Source organism: Acanthaster planci, linkage group LG01 (assembly GCF_054643075.1).
Source record: "Acanthaster planci isolate LZ-2023a linkage group LG01, COTS_SCS, whole genome shotgun sequence".
Classification (NCBI taxonomy): domain Eukaryota; kingdom Metazoa; phylum Echinodermata; class Asteroidea; order Valvatida; family Acanthasteridae; genus Acanthaster; species Acanthaster planci.
Window position 1 is genome coordinate 24798858 of NC_141777.1, and position 20254 is coordinate 24819111.

Sequence of the window (20254 nt, forward strand, 5' to 3'; positions counted from 1 at the left end):
TATACAATAAAACAAGCAAGATATAGATCTGGGTAATGGTGGTAGTCTCATTTTGATCCAAACTGCTTCAAGTTGCTCTGGAATTGCAGTATCGTAACATGGCAAGTAATGAATCATGGGATATAAAGCAACTCCCTCGTCGACAACTGGAAAACACACTTTAATAAAACACACTTTAATAAAACTTTTAAATTTTGAACACTGGCACACTGCAATAAGCAATCATTTCTGCAACATAGTGCTGCTTAAAGTCAAAGATCTGAATGGACTATGGATAAGACTTATCAATGTTAGCTAATAACGGCTTAGGCTGGTGTTTTGATGGGCAGAGCTATTTACAGAGAGAGCTACGACGTGACAATTGTTGGAACCAAAATGGTGGATTATGCGTCAGTGCACATAGACAATTAGCACACAATAGCAGCGTGCTGTACTTGGTATCAAAATCAGCAGACAACACTGCCCTCTTTTGTTGCACCAAGTTGGACCAAGAGAGGGCGTATTTTTCCCAGCAACAATGGCTCCTTTGGTGGTTCAAGGATGATAATGCGTTAAGTTCGCATTGCTACCAACAAAATGAGTACTCCCTACTGCAGTGTGGCTCTTTGGTCCGTGTACGTTTCGTTCATTCGTTTTCCGACTTTTTATTTTGTTTTCAAAACGAAAGACGGAAAACGACTTGTGTTTGGTTGTGTGACATTCGTTTTTAAATCGAAAAACAAATCAACGAAATGTACATCACAGACCTTCTTTTCAACCGGATGTTTTTATTCCAGGCGAATATCCGGGGGGGGGGTTCAGAAGAAGTGTCTGTTGTTTTCTTATTTCCTCATTTAGGGTAGCCAAGAAGAAGGGTTTAAAACCAAACAAACCCTCTAAAGATCCCCCAGTTTAAGGCGTGTAGGTAGATTGGACTACACACTGAAGGACCTTTTTTTTTACAAAATTAATTCACCCAACCCTAAAAAAGCGGGGCTTTTTCGGACCAAGTAACTATTGGCCCCATCCTCCTTCCCCCCAAAAGCGCTTGGCTGTCCCAGGCTCGATCCTTTTAAACTGACTTGGCTACAGATAAATATACATTCATTGTCAGTACAAACTAAATGTGAAGTTTCAACTCAATTTGACATACAGTTTTTTTATTACGGTTATTGAAAGTTCATGGCCACACAGACGCGTGTCAGCTCATGTGCATTGAGCACGTTTCAAGGAAAAACTTGTACGTTTATGGCTAACCTACTATCTCAGAAAAAAGGGCGCTGTGCAACGTCCGGAGCCGCGCATGTCCGGTTTGACAAATTTTATGTCCAAATGACCACAAGATGTTACTTCAAAACTTCTGAAGGCTCGGTGCGTGACCAAAGTGCAACGCGATGATATCGGAGGAAAATGCCCTCCTTCGCCTTTTACGGTTAAGAAAGTGGAAAGACTTCATGAATTATTCTCAAACTGATAACGAGACAGTGTCTCTAATGACCAACTACTTTTTGTCACTTTTATAAAACATCTATTGTTTATGTGTAAACACCTCTATGATTGCTCGAATTGTGCAAAATGACTTCACGCCATTTTTTTATCAATTAGTACTCCGCACCGTTATCTTTATTTCAGAGACCACATAAATAACGCACTGGTATTTTATAGTCACATCTAAAATCTGCGGTTGTCCTTGCATTTACAAAAAATAGTTTCAAATACACCTTACGGCAGCACAAAAAGGACTTGATCTATGGCTTGATTAAAAAACAGAAAAAATTAAAGGTCTAGATTCAATTGTCGTTACTGAACTCTACGGGTCTTTGTGTCTGTAATATATTTCTTTATACATGTATATTTGTATTTAGCATTACTGTACGGGCAAATCAGACAGTCAACCGCTAAAAAAATACATTGCGCTTATTAGTTACAGGATGCCAATAGAGCCACGTTCATTCATTGTTAATCTGTGACTTTGGAACTTCTACGCCCTTTTATAACACATCACAGGTTCCAGGTTCCTTATTTCAGATAGAAATCTGAACTCGCACACAAGACACTGAAATATTTGACCACACACTTTTTAAAACTCCACACCAAATGAATAACACAATCCTATACTTTGATTACAACTAGCAGTACTTCCCTTAACCATTTACGGTACGTCGCATCCAGAAGCTAGGGAAAGTTACCTCAAACCTTCCTTGTGGCATCAGTCCAGTCCGAGCTTTACTCACGTTTCCACTAAAAATAGGTAAGTTCAGTTTCGAATAAAACGTACATACTGGCCGTCTAAATAACTAAATATAGGCTTAATGTCTAAACCCAAGCTCAAACTGTGTACGTCATGTATAGACACTGTCCGCAGAGGAATAGTCCTCAGACTTAATTTAGTTTTAAAAAAATTGCCCAGAATCATGATCCAGAGTGTAATGAATGATTACAAAGAATTTCACTGAAAAAACTGTGGTAGCCATTTAACACTCTTTTGTAACACACATTGCTATTAGTTTGTAAACATGTTGAAATGCTATGTAGACGTGTTTACAGTTTTGATGGATTTAGCCACTGGACATTGATGTTTAGGAAATGGACACAAAAATAGTGTTTATAGTATTTAGACATGTTTACAAAGTGAGATCACAATTGTTTTTAATTAATGAACGCAGTAGAGTGAATTGAAGCAGGTTAAAACCCTTTACATACACACAACGGAACCTGTAAAACTTTCTGTCCTCAAACCATTCGCCCGGTTTACTGTATGCCTTCCAAAAGCATCGATTTGTCCCGAATCAAAATTTTAGCAAAAATACCCCCAAACGCCTGGTACAAATCCAATTTATCTCAGGCAAGTGTATTGAGGTGAGTGACTTAAGCAGGAAAAAAGCCTCTTACTGCAGTGTTGGAAAACCATTTTGGGGTAGATCTTAAGCTCTGATGCCAACAGCAAAACAGAACCCATGGATATCCTCAGATGCAGATTTCAAAACGTCGAATTTCTGACATCGTGGGCCCGGCTAGTGGGTGCCTTCTTACTATGCTAATTTAGGAGCACAGCTTTCGAACCGGGAGTTTTTCTTTGCCCAGCACAACGTCATTCAAGAAAGAGAAGAGCCAATCTAGAAAGTCATCAATGATGTCATCTTCTGTCATGTCTGCTTGACTCCTGTCTTTGCTGGTCCCAAGGCACAGGGTACCTACAGCCTGAAAGAACGCATCAAAAGTGTTGTAACGTGGACATTTTTGCTCAATTTGTCACTCGACAGTGGTAAAAGAAGACCAAACCCTAAATTAAGAACAAACCTTATAGAAGAATATCTCCAGGTACCAAACTTTTGTTGTTATCGTCACTGTCACATTTATAGTCAATGTCAATGTTATCATTGGTCACTCATGTAAATGTTATTACTGTAATTGTCATTAGGGTGTTCTTTTGGCGAACATGCACAGAATAGACCCCGTATTCATGTGTCGGCCATCTTGAAATGAAATTGCGGTTAACTTTTCATTAGGGGAACTTGAAAGTAAAAATAACAGCAACAAAATAAAGTTTACTACAAATGAATGCCATTATCAAGATGTATTTTTGCGTTGGGGAGATGTTAATTATATATAACGGGTTTACATCTTGATAATAGTTCGCGGTACCCGCTGCTTCATTTGACTCGGACCGGCCAGCCGACCCCGGCAAGCTCGGTGGTCGAGTGGTTAAGACATCTGCACTAGTAAGCAGGAGGTCGTGGGTTCGAGTCCCACCCGAGTAAGCTTGTGAGGTTTTTTCGCAAGTTCTCGGGCAAGCACTGAGCATACAGTGCTTATAAATATACGTTGGGTAAGGGCAAACCCGTTATATATAATTAACATCTCCCCAACGCAAAAATACATCTTGATAATAGTTCGCGGTACCCGCTGCTTCATTTGACTCGGACCGGCCAGCCGACCCCGGCAAGCTCGGTGGTCGAGTGGTTAAGACATCTGCACTAGTAAGCAGGAGGTCGTGGGTTCGAGTCCCACCCGAGTAAGCTTGTGAGGTTTTTTCGCAAGTTCTCGGGCAAGCACTGAGCATACAGTGCTTATAAATATACGTTGGGTAAGGGCAAACCCGTTATATATAATTAACATCTCCCCAACGCAAAAATACATCTTGATAATAGTTCGCGGTACCCGCTGCTTCATTTGACTCGGACCGGCCAGCCGACCCCGGCAAGCTCGGTGGTCGAGTGGTTAAGACATCTGCACTAGTAAGCAGGAGGTCGTGGGTTCGAGTCCCACCCGAGTAAGCTTGTGAGGTTTTTTCGCAAGTTCTCGGGCAAGCACTGAGCATACAGTGCTTATAAATATACGTTGGGTAAGGGCAAACCCGTTATATATAATTAACATCTCCCCAACGCAAAAATACATCTTGATAATAGTTCGCGGTACCCGCTGCTTCATTTGACTCGGACCGGCCAGCCGACCCCGGCAAGCTCGGTGGTCGAGTGGTTAAGACATCTGCACTAGTAAGCAGGAGGTCGTGGGTTCGAGTCCCACCCGAGTAAGCTTGTGAGGTTTTTTCGCAAGTTCTCGGGCAAGCACTGAGCATACAGTGCTTATAAATATACGTTGGGTAAGGGCAAACCCGTTATATATAATTAACATCTCCCCAACGCAAAAATACATCTTGATAATAGTTCGCGGTACCCGCTGCTTCATTTGACTCGGACCGGCCAGCCGACCCCGGCAAGCTCGGTGGTCGAGTGGTTAAGACATCTGCACTAGTAAGCAGGAGGTCGTGGGTTCGAGTCCCACCCGAGTAAGCTTGTGAGGTTTTTTCGCAAGTTCTCGGGCAAGCACTGAGCATACAGTGCTTATAAATATACGTTGGGTAAGGGCAAACCCGTTATATATAATTAACATCTCCCCAACGCAAAAATACATCTTGATAATAGTTCGCGGTACCCGCTGCTTCATTTGACTCGGACCGGCCAGCCGACCCCGGCAAGCTCGGTGGTCGAGTGGTTAAGACATCTGCACTAGTAAGCAGGAGGTCGTGGGTTCGAGTCCCACCCGAGTAAGCTTGTGAGGTTTTTTCGCAAGTTCTCGGGCAAGCACTGAGCATACAGTGCTTATAAATATACGTTGGGTAAGGGCAAACCCGTTATATATAATTAACATCTCCCCAACGCAAAAATACATCTTGATAATAGTTCGCGGTACCCGCTGCTTCATTTGACTCGGACCGGCCAGCCGACCCCGGCAAGCTCGGTGGTCGAGTGGTTAAGACATCTGCACTAGTAAGCAGGAGGTCGTGGGTTCGAGTCCCACCCGAGTAAGCTTGTGAGGTTTTTTCGCAAGTTCTCGGGCAAGCACTGAGCATACAGTGCTTATAAATATACGTTGGGTAAGGGCAAACCCGTTATATATAATTAACATCTCCCCAACGCAAAAATACATCTTGATAATAGTTCGCGGTACCCGCTGCTTCATTTGACTCGGACCGGCCAGCCGACCCCGGCAAGCTCGGTGGTCGAGTGGTTAAGACATCTGCACTAGTAAGCAGGAGGTCGTGGGTTCGAGTCCCACCCGAGTAAGCTTGTGAGGTTTTTTCGCAAGTTCTCGGGCAAGCACTGAGCATACAGTGCTTATAAATATACGTTGGGTAAGGGCAAACCCGTTATATATAATTAACATCTCCCCAACGCAAAAATACATCTTGATAATAGTTCGCGGTACCCGCTGCTTCATTTGACTCGGACCGGCCAGCCGACCCCGGCAAGCTCGGTGGTCGAGTGGTTAAGACATCTGCACTAGTAAGCAGGAGGTCGTGGGTTCGAGTCCCACCCGAGTAAGCTTGTGAGGTTTTTTCGCAAGTTCTCGGGCAAGCACTGAGCATACAGTGCTTATAAATATACGTTGGGTAAGGGCAAACCCGTTATATATAATTAACATCTCCCCAACGCAAAAATACATCTTGATAATAGTTCGCGGTACCCGCTGCTTCATTTGACTCGGACCGGCCAGCCGACCCCGGCAAGCTCGGTGGTCGAGTGGTTAAGACATCTGCACTAGTAAGCAGGAGGTCGTGGGTTCGAGTCCCACCCGAGTAAGCTTGTGAGGTTTTTTCGCAAGTTCTCGGGCAAGCACTGAGCATACAGTGCTTATAAATATACGTTGGGTAAGGGCAAACCCGTTATATATAATTAACATCTCCCCAACGCAAAAATACATCTTGATAATAGTTCGCGGTACCCGCTGCTTCATTTGACTCGGACCGGCCAGCCGACCCCGGCAAGCTCGGTGGTCGAGTGGTTAAGACATCTGCACTAGTAAGCAGGAGGTCGTGGGTTCGAGTCCCACCCGAGTAAGCTTGTGAGGTTTTTTCGCAAGTTCTCGGGCAAGCACTGAGCATACAGTGCTTATAAATATACGTTGGGTAAGGGCAAACCCGTTATATATAATTAACATCTCCCCAACGCAAAAAAAAAAATACATCTTGATAATAGTTCGCGGTACCCGCTGCTTCATTTGACTCGGACCGGCCAGCCGACCCCGGCAAGCTCGGTGGTCGAGTGGTTAAGACATCTGCACTAGTAAGCAGGAGGTCGTGGGTTCGAGTCCCACCCGAGTAAGCTTGTGAGGTTTTTTCGCAAGTTCTCGGGCAAGCACTGAGCATACAGTGCTTATAAATATACGTTGGGTAAGGGCAAACCCGTTATATATAATTAACATCTCCCCAACGCAAAAATACATCTTGATAATAGTTCGCGGTACCCGCTGCTTCATTTGACTCGGACCGGCCAGCCGACCCCGGCAAGCTCGGTGGTCGAGTGGTTAAGACATCTGCACTAGTAAGCAGGAGGTCGTGGGTTCGAGTCCCACCCGAGCAAGCTTGTGAGGTTTTTTCGCAAGTTCTCGGGCAAGCACTGAGCATACAGTGCTTATAAATATACGTTGGGTAAGGGCAAACCCGTTATATATAATTAAAATGAATGCCAGTTTACGTTTTGAAATAATCTAAAATATCTGATGAATTGTATCTAAATGTTTCAAGCCATATTAAAGAAACTGAAAGTGAGGTTTGGAGATCAAAATAGTCTGGAATCACCCCATGCAACATTTTATTGAATTTGATAGATTCAGGGAACAAGATCGAATTGAAGATGGCTCCCATGCACGTGAATGCTCCCACGTGATAGCAGACCTTTTCCATTCCAGAACGCATACGTCACTGACTAGCAGTAACTACATCCATTTCCCACGTGGGCGACTTGCAGACTTAGCCTAATATATTTCGCAAATCTTTAGCGTGGGTGCCAAGTGGACGGCGCCAGCAGTAGCTTTCAATGGTCACCACAGCTTTTGTCATCGCTGAGAGAGCACTCGATACGGAGCGACAGATGACAAGGTCTACGGCTAAAAATTGTGAGCAAACCCACAAGAGGCTCCATCAAAAAAGTGCAAGAAACCAGGAAAACGACTTGATTACAATAAGAGTAATGACCCGTTCTAGTGTGTTTTCCCCTAATATGTGCACTGCAAACGAAAAACGGTGTTGGGACTTCTCCGAACAATTTTCACCAGTGTTGAAATTTTTGGTGTTATGTCAAAAGTGTCGGTGTTATTTTTAACATCGTCCAGTGCATTACAACGCTTGTAGGTGTATAAAGTAACACCAGCGGTGTTTTGAAAGTCACACATTTTGGTATGGTCATCTTATTACACCAACAATAAGTGTGTTTCTAACACCAACGGGTTTTTGTTTTTTGTTTTTTTTTGCAGTGCAGTAAAACAGAAGTGTGTGTTGAAATTGTGCTTTTACTTTTACGTGTACTGAGCAGTTTGGGCGAATATACAACATTCGGAACACGAGACTTGCTTAACCACAAGCATCCGACCAGTTGAAGCTGATCAGTCCCCTTATTAGCAAGTACACTGAATCCCACTAGAATTACTAATTGGTTGAAACCAAAAGGCCAAAAGGCTCAATCGCAAGATTTTGGGAGAGATTAGCAAACGAAATTCCTCATGACGCGGGACGCGAAGCGAAGACCGGGACCCATTGAAATTCTGTTTTCCACGCATTCCAAGGGGGAAATTTTGCTCTTCAACTAAACACCACTTATGAATTTCCCGGAGGGAAATCGAGTGAGAAGTTTTAAGCAAGCGTCTCTCCTTTCGTCGCACTTGAAATGCATGCATAAATCTGATATGCCTTCAGGGTGGAGAGCGTCTGTAACCAATTATACAGAATTTATAGGTGGACAAAAACAAACGCTCCCGTGTGCAACATGCCATCTGGACGAGAGAATTAGGTTCCCTCTAGAGTATGGTGATTTTCTGAGGAGTCTTGAAGTTGTAATTTAACAGTATCCGTTGCAGGAGCTTTGTGAGGGACATGGTGACCCCCTCCCCCCGATTCTGCTGACCCATATGTACGGGTTTAATACTGTGCGTTACGCCTTACAGTCAATGGCTGGTCTAAGAAAATGAACAACAGGGGTCATTGCCCCTTCCAAAAAGGAAACGGTTTTGCTTTTAACTGATGTAAAAAATATATGGAGAAAGGAGATGTGTATAGGGACCAGTGGCGTAGCTACTGCGGAGGGGGAGGGCTGGGGGACGTCCCTCCCCCGGTGTCCCCCGCTGAAAAAAGGATGAATGGATATCAACCAAGCCTAACAAGCTACTGCCCCCCCCCCATAAGATGCTGGTGCCCTTGTGCCCTCCACTAGTAAAATTCTAGCTACACCACTGATAGGGACTAATGCATTTTCCCCTGCCAAAGCGTGTAAAAGCCCGAAGATTTATGAGAAAGGCTATAACAGGTTATACGAATACATTCAAGTTTTTTGCACCAGCCCCTCCAACCCCCCCCCCCAAAAAAAAGTGGTTTTGGATATCACCCTTTCTCACAGCAGATTCACATGACATATAATGTGCACCCACCTAGGGAAAGGTATTTTAACCATGTGCCAAATACAGCATCCTACTCAGGAAAACGTACTCAGCCAGATCTCAATTCAGTTCATGCTCAGCGAATTGGCCGGGTCTTCTATTAAACATGGCTGAAAGAGAATGCTAAAATGACTTCACGAGAGCGTATTGAATATTTGAACATCAGTGAAGTTTGTGTGAGCATTAATGGGAATTTCTTTTCTTCTTGTGCTCAAAGGAGGGATCGGGAGAAATGTGACGACGGAGAGGCGTGGATGTTATGAACAAGACCTTTCGGAAAGGGCGCATTGGCAGTGAACACTGGCCCTGTTCTGGAAAAATGTGTGGAATAGAACTATTGAAAGTTCCAGAGACACAGTCGCTGAACGGTTCAAAACGTGGACAAAAAACTTGAAGCGGTCGTGTTACAATTTCCTTTTGTATTATGATGCCCGTGCAGTTGACGTTTTTCATTTATTTGGTTCATGACTAGGAAATTGTGTTTATTTCCATTCTCGCGGCGTCTTGTTGTTTACGAATGTCCGAATTGATTATCTCACGAACCTTTTCAACGGCAAATTGGTCTGATATGGCGTCTTCGTCACTTTTCACCGCAACAACTGCGGATGCGACTCGTTCCACTCCATTGGTATCTTCACTCTTTTCTGCACTGTCGGAAGGAGTAGCCAGGAAAGATTTCCCCAGGTCGTTGTGCGCCAAGCTGTCGCCGTCATCTGCCGAAAGCACCGAGGAGAGCAGGTTGCCCACAGATGAGTCCTCCTGGCGAATGGAGTGGCGGTCGAGAGCATTTCGGGAGCTGTCAACAGCCTCGCCTGCAATTAAATCCTCTCCAGGCTCTTGTGAAGGATCCTGAGTATTTTGAGCCATCCCTGAACCCAACAGCTGCGAGGTGGGTCTCCCCGCTCCCTTGTCTAAAGGCTGCGGGAAGGTCTTGAAATCTAGTACCCCCACTGGCAGGGCAGCTGTCCATTTGGAATCATCAACGCCGGTGTCTGAGCCGTCGTGCACCGAGGGAAGGCTGCCATACACGGTATGGGTGACAGAAGGGTCAATTACCTCACTGATGAACTTGCCTCCGCCGAGCTGGTCGTAGTTGTCCAAAGAGTCGGTCCCCGCCTCCGAGGAGGACGACACGGAGAGATAATCACCCCACTGAGAATGTTCGTAATTGACGTATGTGTAGCCTAGATTCATTTGGTCAGCCGCGGGTTGAGGAGTGCCCCACAACCGCCTGGACCTCTTGGGATCATCCGCTCCGCTGGTCCGCGTGTCCGTAGTGATCCCGACCAAGCGTCCCACAACTTCTTTGAGGGCTGGATGCAATTCTCCACCATCCTGGGCATCGGCGGCTTGCTCCAGTGCGTCGAGCTCCTGTGCCGCCTCGGTAATGCCAGGATTCCCCGGGTCAGATCTGATAACGCGGGGTGGGTGCTTTTGGCTGAGCGGGAGGGTGTCGCAACCACGCCCACCTAAAAGCGATAACAGGAGGACAGACAGCCATGCCAATAGGAAGGTGCCCCGTAGCACTGGAAACATCATGTTTTTTAGCAGACGGACTAGGTGTGGAAATCTAGAGGACAAAAATGAACGAAATCCTTTAATAAATATCCATTTCTGGATATTGCTTCATAATATGAAAAATTCGGGCAGCTCGGAGATAGGCAATTTGGGTAATATAATGTCACTTTTCTGAGAAAACCGGGCAAATTGTCACTTCAGTTTGAAAAATTCTTGAATATCAGGCGTACCTCAAATAGAAAGGGGAAATTGAAGATTTCACCTGAAAATAAGCAGTCCCTTTCAAAATCCTATCAATTCATCCTAATTAATTAATAACCCAAAAAGACCACACCCGAAACCGACTACACTTGCTTTGAACCAGTTTAACATTGGGAAAAATATCGGGAATTTCAAATTTTGGGGGTCGCTTAACCCCCATAATCTTTCGATACTCAGTGAAAACCAATTCAAAGTGCTTAGAACTGGCATAAACTGCATTATAAAGGCCAGATTCCACATTGCGGTGCCTTTCATATGCACGACAATACTTGCGCTAGCCGTTGTGTATCCGTCAAAATCACTCCCGGGGCAATTTTGACGGCCGAACGCAACAGATGTGTATAATTAATGGAGTCGGTTTTGGTGTTACTTTGTGAGAGTGAAACGCACGAACACATCGTGTACGCAACGTACCCAAAAACCATATACACATGGAAAGGCGCCATTAAGCAGCTCGATGTTTCACCACGTCTCCTCGGAAAGGTTTAAGTTTTTAAGCAGAGAATTAAGAGGTTTTACGTTATTTTACACAGTGGCTTGAGACCCTTAAGAGGTGTTAATTTTTTGTTTACTTTCTAAAAAAAAGAAGGCAAATATACAATTAAATCTGAAACTATTAGCTCTGATATAACCATACATCCCAGTCCCCTGAACCGCAACCGAGGGAAGGGCGACGTGAACAACATGAGCTATTTTGGAGGGGTTAATTCCGGTATCAGCCCCGCCCCACAGCATATCTTGGTTATACCACTGATTTGTTGAACAAAAGTTAATGCTGTACTTCTCTGAAACGCTGAAGCTAAATATCACCTATACAAGGGTATCCACGTGGTTGACAGTTGAAGAAATGAAACCCTTTTACTGCGGAATAGTGAAGCAAGTAAAGCTTTGCTCGTTAAAAGAGTATGAACAACCCTGCGTCTGAAATGTTCTCTTCAAAGACAATCCAGACAAAAGGTTTCCGTTTGAGAAGTCAAGAGAAAGTCCTCATTAAGCTATCAAAGGATTGCTAAAAAAGCAATAATAGAGATGGGAATTGGAAATAATGCTGTTTTCTTCATCAACAGAGACATTTTGTTAGGCTATAATGGACACTAAGTGACCACCATAACGGCACGTAAAATCAGTATCCCACGATACGTGCATTAGCCAAATTGTCCTTATTGGCAAACCTAATGAGAGATTCTGAACTTCACTTACACACTGATCGACGTATATCATCGTGTTTTTTTTTTCATCGTCTATTTTCATTAACGAAATCATTCGAATGTTCGTAACTCTTCTGGAAGTTACCGGTACACGAAGAGCGAAAAACAGTATATTGCGTTCAGATACTGTATTCATGTAGACGTTTATGACAAAATTCCCACAAGTCTTCTAAGTCTTGTTAACATTTTTTTAAAAGTTTCCAAAAACACTTGGAACAGATTGATGAGCCCCTGAGTCAGATGCGACGAATAGAAACTGCACGATACTGGGTTCTCGGTCTCTTGCATAGGACCTTTTTTTCCGACATGGTGAGCTTAAGCATCATATAAAAAGCAGACTGCGATGGAATCTTCCGCAGCAATCTCTGAGAACCTGCCATCTCATAAGAATGAATGTATATCGCAGAGCGAACGGTCTACTCTCATTTTGTTGGGATGGAACATTGCTTTTAATGATTTTGTATGCATCATCTGAAGGGAAAAAGCGGCCAGATCTGTTTTGGATTTTGAGGCAAGTCACTGAAACTTGTTGTATTTTCGGAATTCCTTGAAAAGGGACACCTCATTGTTGATGACATTGTGCGTTGGCCGCTTGCCCGATTCTTACATCAGACAATTATCGCGCGATATTATTCTTTAAGCGACGATGTCTGATGGTGATAATGTGTGATCGGGCCAGGGAGGTTTTCAACGCCAGCCATTATCGGGTGTCGGGTGTTGGCACCACAGAGCCCCCCGAACAGCTCTCGGATGACGGGCTGAACTCTGCGATTGAAAAGGTCCCATTCACTGACACGATAGGTCTTTACTCCTACGTTTAGTTGTCCGCACAATGTGTGAATGGCGGGAAGAGGTATTGGTGACGTCCTCGGGGAGATAACATATCAGAAAATAAAAACACAAAAAGGAAGAAAACCTTCTGTATTACCCAGCGAAAGGGATATCGATTTGAGAAATTCGAAATGAAAATGCAGTTGGCACTGGGGGCCAATATTGCCTGCGGATAAGATTTTCGCATTTGAAGAAAGAGTGCAGTATTTTATACGCTGGATTTACATCTATGCGGGTTGAAACGGCGTTTACTGGGTCATTTTACTCCCTCAGTTTTTAAGCTGAATACACAAATATGTAATATACAAATGTATATATTATTCGATATTATTTTCAAGGCCTTCAAATCACACACTTTCTATTCCTCGAGTCTCAGACCATACGTAAACATTTTTCTGCACAACACCACTTCAGAGCCCTACACAACCCCCGACGAAGTGATTCGGAAATGAAGTAGATAAGTCAAATCTTCTTTGGTTTAAAATTTCGACTTTGATTGTAATTTTTCTGCAATTTTAATTAGCTATTAAGGCTAAAATAAAAAAGGTATCCGGTCTCTCGTCAACGTGCGTGTCGGCAAAATAAAAAAAAATTACTGTTTAAAACGATGTCCAAAAGCTGCCAAACTTGGTTGATCGACTGGAATCCTGCCACGTAAGCATAGTAAAGGAGTCCCTCTTTTCGGACACTCTTTGTCATGTAGTTGATGTCATTTCTGTATTATACATTTACATCTGGGAACCAGACAAACGAGTTGATCCCAAGTCTTTTAATTATTCAGAAAGTGCGTTGCCCAGTCTATTTTAGTGTTGGTTGCGGCCAGCGTAAAATGTGCATGCAATCACGACGGAGATCGCCCGTTATATAGACGTACATCATTTCCAGAAAAAAAGTGAGGGTAAAAAAACCCGCGTCGCCAGACCACGTTTGGATCTAACTCCAGACCCAAACCGGAGACATTTTTTTGGCCTAAGGCACAGTTTTTGTTCTCTTGGTGGCACTGTTAAAGAGAGAATGCTGTGTACATTTTAATAAGCTAAACTCATCCACTCAGCAGTCATCTGATAATTCTATTGGGTTGGAAGACGGCAAGCCCCTCCCTAAAAGGGGGACCTCATAAACCAATAATCCGTTGTTTTATGGAGTTTGTGTTTTGAACAAATAATTGTTTATTCTTATTCTTATTAATCTCTTTGGTTTGAGATTTTTGTTTTTTTAGGGGGTGAGAATATTGCTTTTGATTCTGTTTGCGATCGAAACACTACACGTGGTTTACCGCCTCATCTCGTCACTGCAAGAGAAAGTTTAAAGGGGGTAATTTTAATTTATGGGTGGGGGCTGTAGTTGACCACTCTGTGCACTTTTTCAACAATAAATCAAGAAATGTCAGGCAATCCTTTCCAATACACAAATGCACTTTCATTCTGGATAAATGTTTTGCTTCTCAATTTAGCCCGTTCTGTGTTTTTGACATTTGTTTCCGGTATTTGCATTAAATATATAGGATAACGCATGCATTACCACTCTTATACGATGTGCGTAGGACGTCTCAGAGTGTGGGTATACCTCTTCACGCAACATCTTCGAAGGACATTGAAAGTAAAAGATAGGAAGTTACATTAACACAAACATATACTACTGTATCGCAAATTTAAAGTCAATGAACTGTTAAATTTTCTATGAATAAAATGAAAATATCCATTGTGCAGGAGCAGGGCATGTTATTTTCCACCCCCTCAAAGGGATGAGTGGATTTGTCCTATAAATCTCGGTTCATCATCGGTGAGCGTTTTAACCATTTTCTCGTGGGAAGTCTTTTTGAATTCAAAATTGCGCAATGTATCATGTGAACACCTCTCTCATTTTGCCTATACCATGTGTGCGAATGGGCAGCCAAAGTCTGCGGAAAGTTTATCATTGTTGGGTAACATATTTCCCTAAAAGTAATCAAAAAGTGTCCCCAATGCAAATGTTGTTATTTAACAGTATAGACCCTATTATGCAGAGTTTTGATAGTAGTGTTAGAGGAGTAACAATTTTTGAGCTTTTGTACTGACGGCCAGCCAAAGGTACAGACCCCCAAAAAACAAAAACATACAAAATAACCAAAATAACACTACCCAAAAACCCACCAAAATCCATACCAAAAAAATCGTTTTTTTCTGCTGATTCAAGAAATCCATGAAAAAAATGTTAAATTAATACGTGAATTGCCGGATTTAGCTGTTGTTTTAAATATGTAAGGCTGGACGTGAAATTTAGAGCATTGGATGCAACATTTTAAAGGAGTGATCACTGAATGCGTTCACAATGTTGGATTTAACACTTCACTTTTTAAAGAGCATACGACTTTGACGTATCAGTTGTAAAGGAGACAGGCTAGGGGCAAGTCCCCATAGGTGGAAGTGAGATGCCATGATGTCTTACAATGCTACAAATGGAGACATTTGGGAAGCAAGCAATTAGGAGCTGCTAGCTTAATATGCCACAGATCTATCTGAGATGTTGAAATTTTATTGAATGGGCTGATTGGGCGCAATGTAAATGCTTCAAGGCGGCTCGGTAAAGGTTCATGGGAGAAAACGCATACTGTTAAGAAATAAGAACGATAGTGTCGGAGATGAATGGAACAGCTCATGTTTGGTTTTGTTTCAGTTTGTCAATGAGATATCACTGCATTTACAGACTTTGCAAAAGGATTTTATTTCATTAACGCTAAAGCTAATACTACGACACAAAAACAGCATGAAACTGCCGCGTCTTCCGAGCAAGAAGGTCTCTGTAATAGGCTGACCCCTTGACGGCCCCAAGTTACAAGAAGTCCTGCTAAAGGATTCATAGTGCTACTAACAATTACCCGCTGATTTACACCTCAAACACGATCGTGTGTCATCTGCCCCTATTTCCTTCCTAGCGGCAAGCAACACACACCTCCGTTATTACCCTGATACCTAAGGCACCCATCCGTTCTGTTACACTTCCATGCGGATACCAGTCCCTGTCTCATCTCACTTTCATGAGAGAGATGCCACAAAACGTAAAAACTGCTGCGGGCCGATCATCAGTATCGATTTTTCGTTTACCAAAATGGCGCATCGATTTCTTTATCCTTTTAACCCCAGTCAATTTATCTAACTGTGCAATTCCACGCAGAGGACATAGACCCGCAGGAATCAGTCTATCCTGGCATATTGACACAAGACCCGGCATCGATAGCGACAAGATGTGGGTGAAGGATGGTGGGGGGAGTAAGTACAATTTGCTTTTTCGGCTGATCAGCTTTGAAAGCTTGAAAGAGGAAGGGGGCATTAAGAATGAGCAAAGGTGCATTTTGGAAGATAAATACGAGGTGCTTTATCAGAATCAAAGCAGCGGAATCACGTAGTCTATACCAATATCTGGCAGTTCATTTTGCAGGGAAACATAGCAGGCCACAAACTAGACTCAAAAAGAGGTAGGAAAAAAGGCATCAAAGGCGCAAAATAATTGTGAGCAGTGCCCTACATGCCAAAATGATGTCCATCGGCCCTGTGTGATTTTCCATTTTCCATGGCCGGTGATTTTCAGCGGGGAAAGCAAATACTGGTTGGCCTCACGCCCCAAGAACTTTCTTGCCACTCTACCGGCATAAAATGTCAATTATCAGACGAAGCGAGTTGTTTCTTCTGATTGTAGTTATCAAGCAGATCTCGTGAACATTAGGCCTTAGCCCGCAACATCGCGATGGGCAAAAATGTATTACCTACAAAAAAATTAGGGCTAAAACTCGCTCAACCCACCAGTTGGACCAGCATAAACATGGTCAACCCGTCAGAGTGTATTCTCGGAAATTATATCATAGATGAGTCGCTATTTCTTTTCGCAACTGTTGTAAGTGTGGATTGAGGAGGAAGTAACAATGCGTAGGCCTACATGTACCCAGCGACTGAAAACGGCGCTGACGCTTGGAAGCAAGTCTAGTTTAGGCATGATTCTATCCAAGCTGTCTGTTACTTTATGAGAGTGCGAAGCTTACATTGTTGAGAAGTGGATAAATCCATATTGTGGTACATTTCGTACAAGAGCCAATAAGAATACATGTAAGCCTATTTTTAGTGGAGCTGGCGAATGATAATAGACCACGAGCCCAAGTGTCACCTGTGGGAGCTGCAGGCGCTTAACCTTTAAGCCAAGGTTTCGCTTACCTCTTGACTGATACATGTAATTTACTGCAAGCGATTGCTGTTCAACTGCAAACTTTGGCTATGCTGACGCGGTAAGCGTAATTTAAATCGGCGTCTTAATTTTGCCTCTCAATTGACCATCATCCCCCTTAAATAGAGCGGCATGCTCTCCTCCTCCTTCCCTTTGATAAATCACGGGGTGATAGTTTGGACTCGGGGAGAGGTGCGGTTGCACAAAAGCTTGATGACAACGCCATTGAAACAGTTTGCAATTCTCACACAATTACAAGGGCACAAATCTTATTAGACGTGACGACGCATTACATTAACCGACCCGGTTGAAGAAAACAGCTCATCTATAGGCCCCTACAGCACACATACTAGGATTATCCTACTGTAGGCAGGGCGCCAAACAACAACAGGCCCAAAATAGTCCTGTAGTAGGCAAAACAAGATGTCATTCGCCTGCCCTCAAAATTCTCTGTTATGTCTCGAGAGGGTTCCTTTGGCCCAAGAACTTGAAAGGATTTAAATATAGGATGAAGCAGTAAACAAGACTGTGAGCTTGCTTGCTGTGAAATTTGGCAGAAATTTAATAATAAAATTCAGTTCTGTTTCTTTAGATGGCAAATATCTGCGAGGAAACATTCTCCCACTTACCCTGCCCCACCCAAGAAATGCAAGATATGGAAAATACCTTTAATTTGATGTATTAGTGACTCAAAGATCTTGAAAAGCGACTAATACCGGTATTGTTTTCTCGATTTGTGAAGAGGATATATTTATTATTGCTTGTGTTTATTGATGGAACAGCATTTCATTCAGTGGGAAGCAATCTCTCTCTTACCTGTGTCTATTTTTAATGTCCACTCACTTTATAGTTCTGTACTATATCCAAGATGCAGCAGGAAACGAGGAACAAAATTTTTTTGGTGTTTTTTTTTCTTCGGCCCACCTTGTCTCTCTGAACCCAAACCCGGATACATGCCAGTGACGTACAAGCGTCAAAATGGCACCATTTAAGTTTATGCACCGTTTTTTAAAAATTCATTGTGGCTGCTGAAACACCACCAAATATGCCACTTTTTGCGTCTTGTCACTAGTTGAAAAAGGGGTAAAATCCTTCGTGAAAAATAAAAAAGAAAAGGAGATGATTTGAAAATTTGGTCAGTTATTGGTTGGCCTTTCAAAAGAAGGTCATTTTGGGCCGGGAGTCTCGCAGCCTAAAACATTACAAACGGTAACAATCTACATTTGGAATATGCAGATACGATTTTGGACGATATTATCTTTTAAAAACAAAAACGTGCAAGTTGTAAAGCAATAATGAAAAGAAACCAGTAAGTTATTTTACCATTCAAAGTGTAATTAATAACTTTTGGTATTTTATTGAATTTCTACTCTAGTATATTAAACAGAGTAGTACTTTTGAATCTCCAACTTGTGCGGCTGTCTGTAGTTCACTGACATGCGATAAAAAGTACAAAGATGAGACAAATCAACAATGGTATCAATGAGGTTTAAGATCATCACGACGAAACGACTGGCGGACATACCTTTCTGGTTATCGGGAAAAGTTGTCTTCCTGAAGGCTCGCAGCACGGGGAAAGATTCGGGAAACGCAAAGTCAGGCCTGGGTCGTTTCGTCACTGAATGCTGAAATTCCGTGACCGAAAAAAAAATCGTAGAGGACGGCTGTTTTTTTTTTCTTTTATATAGAAAATCACCACACCACGTGATTCAGCTCGATGAGTTGTGAGCATGCGCTCAGCATGTAGAGGCGTTTGTCAAAATTGGCATGAATGGAAGTGTTTGACTCATGCAGGGCTGTTGCCGAGCATTTTCTGAATGAATAAAGATGATAGGTTCACTGCCACTAGAGGAAAGGCCGCGAACTCAGCCTCGGGGAAAAAAGCTGAACTTTGAATTCACTTGATGCGTGGGCGGGGCTTGGATGGAAAGCAAAATATCGCAAAAAGTGAAACTCAAAACATTTTAATTTGATAATGTTGACATAACCAACTTGCACTTGAAAGAACAGACCCGCAGGTGAACAAGTCGAAGTAACTCACCGAGGAGAACATTCTCTGATATTTAAGCACATTTTACTTAACTCCGTGCTTGACCCATTTCAGTACAATTAAGCTTGCTTAATAACCAACAAGCGTATTTTCTGACCCCTCACAACTGTTAGACCTCTCATTGTAATAACGCTCACCAATTGCAACTGGTATCATTAGGCCTACGACTCTAAGAATGCCGCGTGTTTTTTCTTTATGGGACTTCCCCTCTCTTGTCCGAGTCCCTGCAGGTTTGTTTCTGTCAAGCGGTAATGGTGATTATTATGTTTTTCGGAGATATGGCACACTTGCGTTTCAGAGTGAAAGGGTAACGTGCATGTAAATGGCACCCTGCCCCCTCGGCCACTGCCATTTCAACACATCAATCTGCATGAGAAGTGTCTCAGGTTTCAATCCAGATTTTGATTGAAACCTACTTTGTGTTGCTTCTGTACAAGAGCCATTCCATCTTGACGGGGGAAAACTTGACGGGGTGGGGAAAGGGTAACGGAGTAATGTGGGCAAAGTATCCCTGAAATTAGCCACAAATGTACTAATCTGCAGTAGTGAAACATTTTTCTTCCGAATACAATAATAATGGGAGATTTAATATTTTTTTGAGATCAGATCTATTAGGCCCACAAGATTTGATATTTGCCATGTGCGTCCTGGCAACAGTGAAAGATCCTCTGTAGAAATGTGAATATGAATCAGGAAAACAGGAGTTGCATACCGGTAGTAAACGTGCAAGTACATGTACATATGTATGCGGCACAGCCTAAATGGCGCCTCGAAGTTGCTGCCTATCACGTCTGCATTATTATGCAGTCTAATCCGGAACAACCGGAATCAAAATTGGAAATACTGTGAGGACAAAGAGCACCGTCGGTGAGCCTGTCTTGAACCGGGAAAACAAAAATATACGGGGCTCGCTTCGCAGATGGCCAACCGTGGGAGTGTATCGCCGGTCATGATAAAGTCAACATTCGCCTTAACAGAGAGGGCCTCTTGTAATGCAAATTGCAGAATTGACAACAGAATTATTTGGCAGATTTTGCTATCATGTAACTTAAACACTCCATCTGATAAACTTACTAGAATACAACACGTCCAGTTAAAACTGCATCTCGAGATTATTGACGCTTGTCTACACATTACCATCGAGTGTCAGATTTTCGAACGTCCTTTTCATGTCTCGAGACGACGGAAAATTACATTAAACCGTAAATGGAAAACAGAATTACAGATACACGTAGTCTCGGTTTCTTTGCTGAAAAACACCCAAATTTAAATACTCTTGTTC

At 42.9% G+C, this 20254-nt stretch overlaps 1 protein-coding gene across 1 annotated transcript; it reads right to left on the reverse strand.

The window, feature by feature from the left end:
* Positions 1-31: 31 nt before the first annotated feature.
* LOC110988956 (uncharacterized) lies at positions 32-18587 on the reverse strand. The gene is made up of 3 exons (XM_022252975.2): positions 18448-18587; positions 9454-10480; positions 32-3180 (listed from the first exon to the last, which is right to left on the reverse strand). Exons 2-3 carry the CDS (start codon positions 10447-10449, stop codon positions 3022-3024), a joined length of 1155 nt encoding a protein of 384 aa, XP_022108667.2. The 5' UTR covers positions 10450-10480; positions 18448-18587; the 3' UTR covers positions 32-3021.
* Between the last annotated feature and the right edge of the window lie 1667 nt (positions 18588-20254).